At 42.5% G+C, this 14,966-nt stretch overlaps 2 protein-coding genes across 2 annotated transcripts; both read left to right on the top strand.

Moving 5' to 3' along the window:
• The first annotated feature begins 2,294 nt into the window (after positions 1-2,294).
• LOC8033373 lies at positions 2,295-3,587 on the top strand. The gene is made up of 2 exons (XM_029976611.3): positions 2,295-2,563; positions 3,034-3,587. Exons 1-2 carry the CDS (start codon positions 2,506-2,508, stop codon positions 3,567-3,569), a joined length of 594 nt encoding a protein of 197 aa, XP_029832471.3. The 5' UTR covers positions 2,295-2,505; the 3' UTR covers positions 3,570-3,587.
• A 4,780-nt stretch (positions 3,588-8,367) lies between these two features.
• On the top strand, positions 8,368-9,560 carry LOC120843297. The gene is made up of 2 exons (XM_040214616.3): positions 8,368-8,425; positions 9,025-9,560. Exons 1-2 carry the CDS (start codon positions 8,368-8,370, stop codon positions 9,558-9,560), a joined length of 594 nt encoding a protein of 197 aa, XP_040070550.2.
• The last annotated feature ends 5,406 nt before the right edge of the window (positions 9,561-14,966 follow it).

Genomic DNA, 14,966 nt, shown 5'->3' on the forward strand with positions numbered 1-14,966 from the left:
AAACCTGGTTTCTGAATTATTCTTTCTATAACTCCGTGAAGGCAAAATTTGTACGGAACTAGAAGAATCTCAATTGCAATTATTCTGTTTGACCTACATGATTTCTTAGCGACATAATTTAGTCACGAATTTACAAAAAGGCTACGGTCGAGGAAGCAGTTTATGTTTGTAAAACTCTTTTTCTCAATGTCGATAATCATATTTGCACTTGCAAGTCGGCCGAATCGTGGTGGGATTTCCTTCTAGGCTCAAAAGCACATCACCCCAACTTTGTTGCAGTTTTTTCGACAAATATTTTTGCGAAGGGGAAAATCACACCTTTTTTTTTTTTGTATTTCATGTAGACAGTACACATTTGTTTTCATGCACGTCTAACACATTTGGTTAGAATATTTCTTTAGTATTCATGTATTTATTTCTGTGGATAATATGTCCATAGTATCAGCATCTTCCCTGCCAAGCAAACCTTGACAATTGATCAGAAAACCACACTCTAACTGGTGCGATCTTTTGTCTAGCCGCGTCTTTTATATATTTGGGGTTTAGGGGAGCCAAAGCGGGACAAAACGAATCCCGGACAAAAGCTCACCTGACAGAAGCTCACCGGACAAAAGCCCACCCATTTTTTCACAGACCCGGACAAAAGCTCACCGGACAAGACACCATACCACAAGCACGCTTGCGGAACATGGGGACCTGTCACACCTAAATCGGGACGTCTGGTCACTTTACCGATAGAGATGTACGAAATAGGCGAGGGCCCGTTGCCGATTATGGGCGGCGGAAAAAAGCTCACCGGATAAAAGCTCACCGCAAAACAGGCAGTTGCGAAGAAAAGCTTACCGGTCCATGAGCGGATGCGGAGAGAGGCTCACCGCTTTTTTAAACCTTTTCTTAGCTTATCGGATTGTGCGTCCCACGTGGTAATCTAATAGAACTACAATTCGTCACTTCATTTAAAAATTGTCCTCTGTTTTGTAATATTCGTGAAGTTTATTGGCCATATTTAGTAATTCCTGAGAAATTATTAATCACCCATTTTGACTATTAATAACGCCGCGAGTATAAAATGACACAAAAAGCCCATACAGAAGAAAACTATTGATTGACAGCTTGAGAATGGACCGGCGGTAGCTGTTCTCCGCTTCTTATATACCCAAGGACATAAATTTAACATATTGTATCAATCACACTGCATGCTGGCTTCCGACGAGAAACATTCCCGGCTTCTAGAGGGCGCAACCACTGCACTTTTTCGCAAAGTCAACCAGGCATTGGTACCCTAAAATTAATCTACCACGAAATGATTGAGTTCAGGGCGGAAAGCAAAAATCAAGATGCTTTAAATTTGATTTAAGCAACATCAATTGCACTGTGATGACTTTTAACAAAAACACCCCGTACATAAAAAAAAAAAAATCCCTCAAAGCTAATAGCATGAAGACGATTTGATTAATGCTTGTATGTAAGTTGATATCGGCCATGTACATTTATGTTCTTTTTAATTTAAGAAAAAACAACATCTGAGAAATAAATATTATAACAGGCTGAACGCGAGCAAAACGCGGTGCTCTTCTGCGCTAATCGGAGGGGTGAGCTTTCTTCCAATCTTCCGCTTCTTCCGTTATTTACTACATGGAACCTCATGCGAGCATATCAAAATGCGATGGAAACAAACAAAAACGTGTATGCGCGCACTCGCGCACTGGTTGAGAAGGACAGCCTGGACAGGCACAGAGAGATCTAACTGTACGTGTAAGGTATTAAAGAAGAAATTAAAAGGCTGGCGTCCATAGAATTCTCGTGTAAAACAAAGCTGCTTTTTATGCTACACATAAGATTTATGTGTACTACAAGCACGGAGAGTTTAGGGAACTTCCAGGAAATTAAATATGACATTACATTTATATGCAAAATTTTAACGGACAATCACAAATTTAAAACGTTTCGCAAAAAAAAAAAGTAAAAGAAACTGTTGAGATTGACCTATAAATACCAAAAAAAAAAAAAAAAGCAAACGAAGTCTATTCTTTCTTTTTTTCGGGGTGAAAGTTTTGGTTTCACCTTCGGTGTACATCCACTCTTAGTTATAGTGGCGTCCTCTTTGTTTGACATCAACCTCCCCGCAACGAGGGACGAACCCCAGCCGGATGTCAAGGTCACCGGACAGGGCGAAGTTTTTCCAGAGATAATTACCACATTGACACATGATCTCAAGTGGTGGAAACCGGTGAAGTTTAACCCCAGCTAGCAGAAATTCTAGGTCACCGGGGTTCATCCCTTTCCCTTTCATCTACTTCGCTGCGTGAGGGTTAAACGTGAGGCTACTTTGCACACGGCCTTTCCAGAGAACCGAATCCGGGCACGCAGAATGCTGAGTTACAAGGCAGTCAAGGTCGCGTCGCAGGGTTATTTAAGGGCGGTGGTGGTGGTGCCGAGAATCACTCGCCTTCGAATACCAGTGTGTGATCGTCTCGCTGAACCAGCCTCCGTCCCGTTTCGACGATGCAGCCTGCCGTCCTGTTCGTGCTAGTCTCCGTGTCGTTCGCCGGCATTTGCACAGGTAAATGTTTTTTTTTTGTTATTTTATTGCGTCGCTGGGGGTTTTGTTATTTCTTGTATTTATATCGAATTTATGATTTTCTTATTCGGGTTAGATGTGCGTGTCAATTTTCGGTAGTCCTTCTTTTATGTGCACGCAAGACTTATGTGAACTTTTTAAACTCGAATGTCGACGTGAGAAACTTGAATTTGTTTAAGAGTTAAATATACGGAAATCTAGGAGCAACACCAGCTTTTAGTCGTAAACGTGTTATTCAAACGTCACGTGAAATGTGATTGCGCAGTCTATGTGGTTTCAAAATAATAAATCTCAGCTTATCAGTAAAATTTGAGGTTGAGCATGAATGACACGATAAAAATGTGAAGCACCCACCTATTTGTGTTCGAGCAAGCTGTCTTGAGCATTTTCATTTTGAATGATAACCCTGGACTTTCGCTAATGTGTCACCATCGTATTTGCTTTCTTCCCAGGTTATAGCCTACACCTGAATCTTTCGGAAGAAACGGTAACAGACGTCTCCGTGGCCCGCAACCTCCCCTTGGCCATTTTGCCTGTCGCCCTGGCCATCGCCGGACCTGTGATAGCCATACTCTTTGGCAGCCTCAAGCTCGTCCTGCTGTCCTTTGCCTTGATCTACCTGTTCCTGTTCGGCCTCACCTTCGTACCTACCCTCGGGGTCCACGTGCAGTCCGTGTTCCGAGCCCTGGGCGACACCCTCACGGCCGCCGTGCCTCCGACCATAGGCGAAGACCTGCTGCGGAGCGCAGGACTCGATGCTGAAGAGTGCCGGACCAGAGCTGTCTGTGAGGTCACCGAGGACGCTGTCCGGCGGTACCCCACCGTGGCCGCCATGCTGAGGTCGCTCAGCGGTGCTGTTCAGGCTCAAGAGGGAAGCAAGTTTGTGCTCAAGGGAATTCTGGGTGGACTGTCTGGTCTAGGATGCGAGTCACTGTATGATGCCTGTAAGAAGTCGCCGCTCGAGAAGGTGCTCAAGGCGCTCTCTTAGCACTACAGTTTGTACTGGTGCGTCGGTTTTTTTGTTATCGTTAATAAAAAAATAAGAACTTACACCTGTGTTGATTGCTATGATTGTAAAAGCGACCTTAGTAATCATCGCAAAGGGACCCGGGGTCGACGACATTACTTACCAAGCCATCAAGAACAGACGTGCGCTTCAAGCCAAGATTACTGGAGCACCTTAGCATGCATTTGGGAGCTCTCGCAATCTCCCAAATGCATGGTTACACCCAACATACAGACTACATACTACAACATACTCTTGCTCCTTGCATGTGCAACTGATTTCGAAAACAAAAATGTTTCGCCGACGAATCAGTTGGCAACTGGAGCGCACGCGAGCGCTACCGACTGAACTATCTGGATTTCGCCACGGCCGATCAGCATCAGATTCAATTAGCCCCGTGCGCGACCGGAAGCGTCGCTGTGGTCGGCCTTCCACGATTGGCCGAACGCTGACTATGACGTAGGAAATCGACGGAAATAAGAGGAATGAAAGAACTTTAATTTTGACGGTGTTGGCAGTGTTGCTTTGAGAGCGCTATGATTTCAGGCTTCCGCCATGCTATTTACAAACACCATCGAACTTGTTGTTCGATGGTGGAACCATAGGAGGGCGCCACCAAAGCATCTCGCCGCTAAGGGGACCTTGAAGAATCCTTGGAGGAAGCAAAAACAGAAGGGAAGGTAGCCCACGTCGTGTTCCTCGACATACACCGCGCCTTTGATGCACTTCCACACAGTGTCATTCTAACGAAAAAATTGAGGTCTTTAAGAACTGCCATAAGTTAAGAGGTTCCAGCATCTCCCTTCAAAACGACTTCTGCCAGGAAACATTACGTAAACGAAAACAGCTTTGGGATAGTGCGGAGACGGAGAGAGCTACTGGGCGTCGGGTCAAACTTTTTGAAGATAAACTCCAGATTGGCAGTGATTTGTATTTCTGGGATAACGAGGCCAGCTGCCGAACTAAAATAACAAAAGATAGACACGCGCCAGTTGTAAAGAAGTGACGTAAGGGCACAGGAGCGGCAAAGCAGCTAAGAATAACGAACGTGAACGCGCGAAGTTTGGTTAACAAGGTCGAAGCACTAGAGTATATTCTGACGCTTCACTGTCCACATCTAGTTATCGTAACCGAAACATGGTTAAACTGAAACATACAGGATGATGAAGTAGTTCCCCCTGCGTACAAAATTATACGCAAGGACAGACCAACACGAGGGGGAGGTGTCGCGATTATTATGAAGAAGTCAATTACTTGTCATATTATGAATGACTTACCACTCACAGAAAGTATTTGGTGCAAAATTGACTTTTGTGGCACGCAATACGTAATTGGAGCAGTTTATAGGCCGCCTGATTCCCCCTTGTCAATCATAGAATCAGTTTATGACTATGTTGCTACTAATGTCGCTAATAAATCAAATTTCATTATTGGTGGTGATTTTAACCTGCCTAATATTGACTGGGATACTCTTGAGGCTGGTGCCACCGAGGTTAAACATGCTCAATTACTGCTCGACATGGTGTTTAATTTCAATATGGCGCAGGTTGTAAAAGAGTACACAAGAAGGGGGAACGCAGGCAGTTCGGTATTAGACCTGATTTTTGTTAGTAACAAGTTACGTGATTTTTCTGTGGATATTAATGATGGAATTTCAGACCACAATCTTGTTTTACTGAATTTTTATACCACTTCTTCATTAGATCCCATCAAACGTCAGGATGCACGCGTGTATGATTTTTATAATGCAGATGACGTAGGCGTACTGGATTATTTGGAAATGTCTCTGTCTGGTCTCGATGGAACGGGTGATGTAAACACAATGTGGCATTACTTTAAAAAGACTGTAAATCATTGCTTGCAGATGTACATTCCCCAGAAAATAAAGCGCATAAATAGACAAAATCCATGGATAACACGTGACATTATTCATTTAAAACGCAAAATAAAGCGGCGACGCAAGACAAAACCTGTCACCAAAAGTGACGTTGCCGGCCTCTCAAATGAATTAAAAGAAAAAAATTAAGGAATCTCGGGAAAAATATTTCGGCGTCACCTTGCCGGAGTTTATGAAGACAGCGCCACAGAAATTTTGGAAATATCTTGCGCCATCAAAACAGAACATGGATTGCATTGTAGAGAACGGCGTTGTCATCTCGGATCATATCGGAATGGCCCAGAGGTACAATGAATACTTCAGTTCTGTTTTTATCGATTCATGCAATTGTCCTGTGGATCTGGAGGACGACGAAGGCGTACTTGCGTCTATGCCAGGCATTAATATTTCAGAGGCCGGTGTCCTTTCACTTTTGTTAAATATTAACACAAAGAAAACCGCTGGACCAGACAAGATTCCTAATGAATTTTTGAAGCGATATGCGGAATGGGTCGCCAAATACTTAACAATTATATTCAAAGCGTCACTCAGTCAACACAGCGTTCCTTCGGATTGGCTTTGTGCAAAGGTTGTTCCAGTCCACAAATCCGGTGACAAACAAAATGTAGCCAATTATCGTCCCATTTCATTGACATGCACGAGCTGCAAACTTTTTGAACACATAATTTCTAAAAGTCTTTATGCTTTTTTCGAATCAAATAACATTTTTCACAAGAGCCAACATGGATTCCGGCGCGGTCTGTCAACAGTAACACAATTACTAGGTACATTTGGTGACTTTTCCTGCTCTTCGAACGAGAGAGGCCAAATCGACGCGGTTTGTTTGGATTTATCGAAGGCTTTCGACCGAGTTTCACATGATGGACTGATACAAAAACTATTAAAATACGGCGTTAATAAGTCGGTAATTGCGTGGATACAGGCTTACTTGTCTAACAGAACACAGTTTGTGACTGTCAGCGGAGCAGTATCGACCACCCGCAGGGTTACATCGGGGGTCCCACAGGGATCGGTGCTGGGTCCAGTCTTGTTTTTACGTTACATAAACGACATCGTGAATGATCTCAGCCCCAACGTTACAGCTAGGATGTTTGCGGACGACCTCTTGCTCTATGCTAGAATACGCAACCCCATGGATGAAGAAAACTTAGACACGACTATCAACTCTGTTAAGAAATGGTATGAAGAATGGGGTATGAAAATTAATCCAGATAAAACTGTATCCGCCAGAATCACAAGCAAAAAAGCGAACATCCTACCCTACACATATCGGGTTGGAAACGATCCCATAGCTCTAGCTGATCACTTTAAGTACTTGGGAGTTACGATATCAACCGACCTCACATGAAATCGCCACATCGACAATGTGTGCAGTACGGCTCGCAAAAAGTTGGGATTTTTGAAGCGAAACCTAGGCAAAACCACAAGTCAGGTGAAATTGACTGCATACACAACATTTATACGGCCCACCTTAGAATATGCCTGCGCGGTGTGGGATCCGTACCGACACAATCGAATCGAAAAATTGGAAAAAATACAAAGACAGGCTGCTCGCTTCATCCTCTCGAGATACCGCCGAATGGACTCCGTTACTAACATGCTCGAACAGCTCAGTCTCCAACCTCTTCACACCCGCCGAGAGATAGCAAGGCTAAAGGTTATTTATATGTTTTCAGAGGACTTACTAAATATGGACACATCTGATTTTTCACAACCACGTATTACTAGACCAGTAAGGGGGGTACACAATAGGGCTATGCAAGTTCCGCGAATTAATAATGACACATACAAGTATTCATTTTTTGTTAGAACAGTTGAAAGGTGGAACAAGCTTCCCGAAAGTGTTGTGAATTGTGACTCATTAGCATTATTCGAGAAATGTTTACTTGCATTATATTAGACTCTCCATTTCTGTTTATGAATGTGTAAAAGAAGTGTTCTTTTCTTGGTTAGATCCATTGATAGCTTGTGTAGCGTGATGTGTACCAGTGCGGTTTTGCAAATCATATGAAATATAAGATGTGTTAAGAAATGTATATAACATTGCATGAATTAAAACTGACGTTCCACTCCTGTAAAGCGCCCGGAAGGGCGCACAGTATTTACAAATAAATAAATAAATAAATAAATAATACGAAGAAATAAAAAGGCTGGCGACCATAGGATTCTCATGTAAAACACAGTTGCATTTCATGCAACTGTGTAAATAAGATAAATAAATAAGAAATAAGATTTATGTGCCCCATAAGCAACGAAGAGTCCAGGAACTTAAAGGAAATTAAATATGTTCTAATTACTTTTATATCCACAATTTTAACGGACGCTTGCAAAAGTAAGACATTTCGCAAGACAAAAGTAAAGCATACCACTATAACTACCGCTTATAAATACAAAAAAAAAGCCCACCTTTTTTTCTTTTTTTTTTTGGGGGGGGGGGGGGGGGGTTAAAGTTTTAGTTTCACGTTCGATATACATTCACCCTTTGTTAAAGTGGCGTCCCCTTTGTATAACATCGAACCCTAGCCGGAAGTCAAGGTCAGTGGACAAGGCAGCGTTCTTTCGGAGATGGTTACCACATTGACACATGATCTCAAGTAGGTGGAAACCGGTGAAGTTGAACCCCCGCTAGCAGAAATTCTAGGTCACCGGGGTTCATCCCTTTCCCTTTCATCTACTTCGCTGCGTGAGGGTTAAACGTGAGGCTACTTTGCACACGGCCTCTCCAGACAACCGAATCCGGGCACGCAGAATGCTGAGTTACAAGGCAGTCAAGGCCGCGTCGCAGGGTTATTTAACGGCGGTGGTGGAGGTGCCGAGAATCACTCTCCTTCGGATACCAGTGTGTGATCCCCTCGCTGAACCAGCCTCCGTCCCGTTTCAACGATGCAGCCTGCCGTCCTGTTTGTGCTGGTCTTCGTGTCATGCACCGGCACTTCGAAAGGTGATTGTTTTTTTCTACTTCTTTTTCTGTCTGTTGCGGGTTGATATTTGTATTTATGTAGAATCTATGACTTTATTCGGGGAGATGTGTGTGTGGAAACGTTTGGTGGTCCTTTTTTTTATGTGTACGAAAGACTTGTTTGAACCTTCTAAACCCGAATGTCGATCTGAGGTACTTGTATTTGTGTAAGAGTTAAATATAAGAAGGTCTACGACGAACAGCAGCTTTCCGTCTTAAGCATGGGATTCAAACGTCACGTGAAATGTGGTTGCGTTGTCATGAACTAAGACGGTAAGATTTATCATTTACTTAAATGACTACAACTAAAAGAATCTACAGTCGAATGGCGACCTTACCTCCTGTCATTCGGTTAATTTCTCTTCGTCTTTGGATTCCTCTCCTTCTCCATGCAGTCTCTATTTTATCGGTAAAATTTGACGTTGCGCACGAATACGACATGAGCAAGAGGTGTTTCACCTCTTGCTTATGTCGTATTCGTGCGCAACGCCCACATATTTGTGTTCGAGCTAACAGTCTTTTTATTTTGCATCTAACACTGGACTTTCACTTATGTACCAACGCATTTGTTTTCTTCCCAGGTTACAACTTTCACCTGAATCTTTCGGACGAAACGGCAACAGAGGTCTCCGTGGCCCGCAACCTTCCCTTGGCCATTTTGCCCGTCGCTATAGCCATCGCCGGACCTGTGATAGCCGTACTCTTCGGCAGTCTCAAGCTCGTTCTGCTGTCCTTTGCCTTGATCTACCTGTTCCTGTTCGGCCTCACCTTCATACCTACTCTCGGAGTCCACGTGCAGTCCGTGTTCCGAGCCCTGGGCGACACCCTCACGGCCGCCGTGCCTCCGACCATAGGCGAAGACTTGCTGAGGAGCGCAGGACTCGATGCTGAAGAGTGCCGGACCAGAGCTGTCTGTGAGGTCACCGAGGACGCTGTGCGGCGGTACCCCACCGTGGCCGCCATGCTGAGGTCGCTCAGCGGTGCTGTTCAGGCTCAAGAGGGAAGCAAGTTTGTGCTCAAGGGAATTCTGGGCGGACTGTCTGGTCTAGGATGCGAGTCACTGTATGATGCCTGTAAGAAGTCGCCGCTCGAGAAGGTGCTCAAGGCGCTCTCTTAGCACTACAATTTGTACTGGTGCGTCGGTTTTCTGTTATCGTTAATAAAAAGATATGAACTAACTCCTGTGTCGATTGCCGTGACTGAGACAATTGCATTTGCTGTGGCAACTGCAATTGTCATTGCTGTTGCCATTTTAAACTTAATTTTAAATAAATTAGACGCTAAGAAAAGTACTGGGCCGGATATGATACCAAACACTTTTTTAAAAAGGTATGCAGAATGGATGTCCAAGTATTTACATGTTTTGTTTTGTTTTTCTCTTGAGCATGCAGTATTGCCAAATGACTGGAAGACAGCAAAAATAATTCCGATACATAAAGAGGGTGACTGGAGTGCAGCATCAAACTTTAGGCCAATATCTTTGACTAGCACCACGTGTAAATTGCTAGAGCATATTATTTTTACACATATTTCATGTTACTTAGATAAGCATAACCTGATATATAGAAATCAGCATGGGTTTAGGAAATCGCTTTCGACTACAACTCAGCTCATAGAATTTACGCATGACTTGGCTGAAGCCATTAACGAGAGGGGCCAGACTGACGTAATTTACTTAGATTTTTCTAAGGCGTTTGACACGGTGTCTCATCCAAAGCTGCTGGCAAAACTTTCCACTATATTCAAAAACTCACAAATCATAAATTGGGTAACCGCGTATTTATCAAACCGAAGCCAATATTTCCACTATGACAAAGTTGATTCGGACAAAGTGCGCGTTACTTCAGGAGTGCCCCAGGGTTCTGTACTTGGGCCACTTTTGTTTTTGATTTACATTAATGACATTCCAACCAATATTGATGTCCCGATTAGATTGTTCGCTGACGACTGTATTATATATAAAACAATAAAAAGCCATACCGACAATCTTAAACTGCAGCAGGCTTTGGATGAGATACTGTGTTGGACTAAAAAATGGCAAATGAAGTTAAATTTTTTTAAAACAGCCGTCATGACAGTGTCCTGTAAAAAAAAGCCAATTCAATTTAGTTACCTACTGGATGGACAACCAGTAAAGCGGGTCGAGGAGTACAAGTATTTAGGACTTCTTTTTAACAATAAACTGAACTGGAACCAGCATTTAGAATTAACGGTTAACAAAGCGAGGGGCACTTTGTTTGCGTGTCGTAGGAAATTAAAATATGCTGATTTTGACACTAAACTTATTGCTTATAAAAGTTTTATTAGGCCTGTGCTCGAATATGCTAGTTCAGTATGGTACCCTTTCACACTAAACGGTATTAACAAGCTTGAAAGTATCCAAAAGTTAGCTGCTCGGTTTATTTTTAATGATTATCGTAGAGAAACATCGTCCACCGAATTAGTTATTAGAGCGAAGCTTCAACCGTTGCAAATGAGAGCGAAAATTGATAGATTAAGATTGTTGTTCAATATTCTTAATGGCACTCCATGTTCAAAGCTCTAACTATATACAACCATTATCGACCGGGTCCTCACGTCTAAACCACACAAGAGCGTTAAAACAATACAGGTTCAAAAACGACTGTTTTAGATATTCTTTCTTCCCTCGGGCAATTCAAGAATGGAACGAACTACCAAATGATGTCGTTAACACAACTGTTGCTAATTTTGTATCTGCTCTTGAATTCATACTTAATTGAGTTTTTATTTATAAATCTGCATCTTGTATACATGTTTTGTACCCACTCCTACCATGGCTCCTTGACTGGAGCCAGTAGTATTCCTAAATAAATAAATAAAAAAATATATTTTTTTCCATTACCGTCTTCTAGTGGCACCCCCATCTGGGGAGCGGGCTTATGAAACAAGTTGCAGTCTCAAACCTTGTCTTATCGGTCTACCTTTCAGTGTACAACATAATTTTAAGGCACAAAGTCGGCCTGCAGTGGCTGGAATTTTTAACAAACAAATATGCGTTGTTTCGTTTATATCAAATTCATTTCGTTTTAAACAGAAAACTATAAAATTTTGGTAAAAAATATGCGACAGCAAGGAAAAGGCTTTTTGAAACAGACAAATAAGTTGTTAACAGTAGCTGTTAAAAAAGGGAAGGTTTAGGAGGAGACTCTTCGTTTCAAACCTTCCGGTGAAGATTGGAAACGTGTCAAGAAGGAGGTTTGGAAACATTTAGAGACGTTATTGGTTACTAAACTGAACATCAACAAAGCATACCTGAAATAAATGTAAGGGCGCAAACGAGCTGGTGTAGATCAAAGTTCAATGTCGACACACCCTTTGACAGGGATTATAGATTGAACCGTTTGACCCCGTTTGCGTCGACTATTTTAGATTGTGCGAAAAACGCACACACACACACACACACAAAAAAAGTCCATTGTGTGTCATGTGTAATTTATAGGATACCCGTTTTGTGTGTTTTTTTGTTATATCGGACGATCTAAGCCCTGTATACGGTTGACGGTACATAAGCGCGTTATAAAGACAAAGGACCCACACTTTGAAGTTTCGAAATATCTGGTCGAATCTAAGAATTGTATACCGTTCTGGAATTTGACATCAGTAGAAGGAAGGAAAAAAGATGACCACAAACGTTTGATGAAAGAATCGCCCACGGAAGTCACGGAAACGCTGTTAATAAGCCTTCGTTTGGTTTGGACCACGAACTCCGGCGGTTTCTGAGGTTTTGAAAAGTGCTGTCCTTGAAGTGCCTGTAAGTTTCCGGGAAGAAAATTTGTTTTGTTCGTTTTGGGTCACGGTGACAGTGCTGGAAGATAAGAAAGGAGGAAGATGTCGCGGAGGCCATCGTTGTCCTACTAACTGTTTGGAATGTTCATTTGTGGGAAAGTGTTCTTGGGGTTTTCCCTTGCCTTTTTTCGTTCGTTTTTCACTTATTTACCCAGGTTTCGGAAAATAAAATTTCCGCTGTGTTTGAGACTTTTAAGTGTGCGTGTAGTTACCTACAGTCTCGGCTTTTTTTAATCATGTTTAAAGGGGCGATGCAACGATTTTTGTATTTTGCGCAAATACCGCTTAGAACGGATCCCTGACGTTAATGACCTGTGAAATACCCGTTTGTTTTTCACCACACGCAATCGAAGTCACAGAAAAAAATAAAGAAAAACGAGCAGAGGTCATCCCCTCAACTCGCAGCTAGAACAAGCGGCCACGTGATCTGGAGCCGATTATATGCCGCCAATGTTGATCATAGCCACGCGCTAAGGTTGGCAAGGCATAGGACACGCGCTGCGTTCCAGACATTGTTATGGTACAGCTGTTGTCGTCATTGCACCGATTGGACACAGGACACTACCCGAATGCTTCTCGAGCTATCGGTTATCACGAGCCCAAATTGAGTGCCCACGCAATGCTCGGGTCCAAGCTATAAGCCGCATTCAAATATCGTCACTGGGCGGTACTGCTACCGCCGAGCTACGTCATCAGGTTTCGCGAAGGAGAGATTGAATGAAAACGCTCGGTTTTGTCCTCGAAATTACAGCGCAACAAAGGAGTTTCTTGGCCAGTGGCGTTGCGTGCGAGTATCCTTGAGTCCCACTAGTGCCAGTAAGCTCGTGTAAAGTGGAAAACATTCCAATTGAATATCGTTGCACCGCGCCTTTAAGAATACCAAATCTTCTCCGTAACATTCTTAAAGGATCAGAAGGTTGATTCTCCGCTCAGATTCGCTGTCAGTTAGGATGGCACGTGGCAAAAGAGTGTTCTGCCTTCCGACAGAGGAATTTCATATCTGGAATCCTATGCAATGGTTTGATTTCAGACTTACAACCATTTAATAGAAATTCATGCACGGTGTTTCTTTAGACATCAAGGACTTATGATATTTTATATTCTTTAGACATCAAGGACTTATGATATTTTCTTTATATTCTTTAGACATCAAGGACTTATGATATTTTCTTACAGTAAATGTTACGCTTTCGGGGGTCAGCCAGTTTTGGGAAAAGAATATAGATAGCTTTTAATCTCAATAGGAAATACACGTGTCTGATTTTCTTAGGATTCTTGACTTGTATTTTCCGTCCACGGTAGTGGCTCCTGGGGTCAAAAGTTTATTCAGCGGCAGGGAGTATGCATAGGTTCGGCGGTGGCTCCTTCTCTCCCAGAAATCTGCCTCATGTTCTTATATGTAAGGGTGTTTGATTTCGTCGAGGATTGTAAACCTAGCTCTGTTTAAAATCCTTGATCTTTGATAGCAGATCTTCGGGTACGACATTTTGGTGTGTGTCCTGGATTTAACTCTAGTAAACTCAATTGAAAACACTGTACAAGAAGGCCCCGGAGTTGCGGTTTTCTATAGAAAGGTAGGAGAAAAACTGTCTAATATTTCGACATTCAGTTTAGACTACGGCCGGGCTTGTGTTTGTGGTATGGCAAGGTGGCGGCAAAATCAATCATTTTGTTCGCTAGCCGTCATTCGAAAAATGTCGAGTTGGGTCTGGTTCAAAATTTGATAGGTAACACAGTCCAAAAGTTGCGCTCTCACTTTATTAACTACTTTCTTCGAGATCTATTTTGCCGTTTCAAAGATGCATAATACTATCAGGAGTTTCTGAACAAGCAGCTGTCCTACGTTATATCCTGCGATAAGAAGTTTTAAAAATGTTCCAGTCAGGGAAAGTTTCTTGTCGTCCCTTTCTTTCACGGAATATCCTGCAACGTCCAATCTATCGTTGACAGGTTTGGGCTGCGTATTGAATTTAGCGGAAACTATAGCTTGAAAAGGTTAACTCCTTTCATTTCGGCTCAAACAGGTTGCCTAAAAAAACACGAAAAGAAAAATGTCGCGTGTGTTGCAGGAGTTGTCTACGAAATTTCTTTTGACTGTGGGCTATGCTATACTGGTCAAACCAAATGCTGCATTAATGACCGTTTGACCGAACATAGGCAATGCATGCGAAAGAGGAGTCCGTGTTTGGATGTTTCAGAGCACCTTCAACAATGTAACAATCGCATCTTTTTGTGGAATTTGACCTTTAGAATGTCAACAACAACAAAACAAAACAAAAAAAGAAAGAAAAACGATTACAAGCATTTATTGAAAAAAAAGGCGATTTTGATAGTAAAACATTAAAACGTAATAGACAAGCTCTCCCTGCATGTGTTTAAAAGCTGAGGGGAATTTTGTTTCTAGCTGTAAAAGTGTGAGATGTTAAAATTTTCTTTGTTCTGTTTTGTATCTGTATGGAGTGAAATATTATCGCGATGACTGTGTTCTCAGGTACGCGTACCGGTCATTTACAATAGATGTTCTTAAGTTCACATCCTTTGTACGTCTAACATCGGGCCGTGAACTATAGGTTGTAAACAATAGGCTCTATATGTCATCCTTTTGTGCTATAGATGCTACGTGCAGGTAGAGATTGTACCCGGAAAATCTAAATGCTCAGTTCCATGGTTGCTTGTCCTTGAGAGAGCGTCGTTTGCGGGTTCCCCTTTCCCCATT

Source organism: Ixodes scapularis, unplaced genomic scaffold (genome assembly GCF_016920785.2).
Source record: "Ixodes scapularis isolate PalLabHiFi unplaced genomic scaffold, ASM1692078v2 PGA_scaffold5__190_contigs__length_132052651, whole genome shotgun sequence".
NCBI classification, from domain to species: Eukaryota; Metazoa; Arthropoda; class Arachnida; order Ixodida; family Ixodidae; genus Ixodes; species Ixodes scapularis.

Excerpts from the sequence above, each read along its gene's own strand:
- LOC8033373 (XM_029976611.3), top strand. The coding sequence starts at position 2,506 with ATGCAGCCTGCCGTCCTGTTCGTGCTAGTCTCCGTGTCGTTCGCCGGC. Across the intron at positions 2,564-3,033 it reads GTTCGCCGGCATTTGCACAG|GTTATAGCCTACACCTGAAT; the intron begins GTAAATGTTTTT and ends CTTTCTTCCCAG.
- LOC120843297 (XM_040214616.3), top strand. The coding sequence starts at position 8,368 with ATGCAGCCTGCCGTCCTGTTTGTGCTGGTCTTCGTGTCATGCACCGGC. Across the intron at positions 8,426-9,024 it reads ATGCACCGGCACTTCGAAAG|GTTACAACTTTCACCTGAAT; the intron begins GTGATTGTTTTT and ends TTTTCTTCCCAG.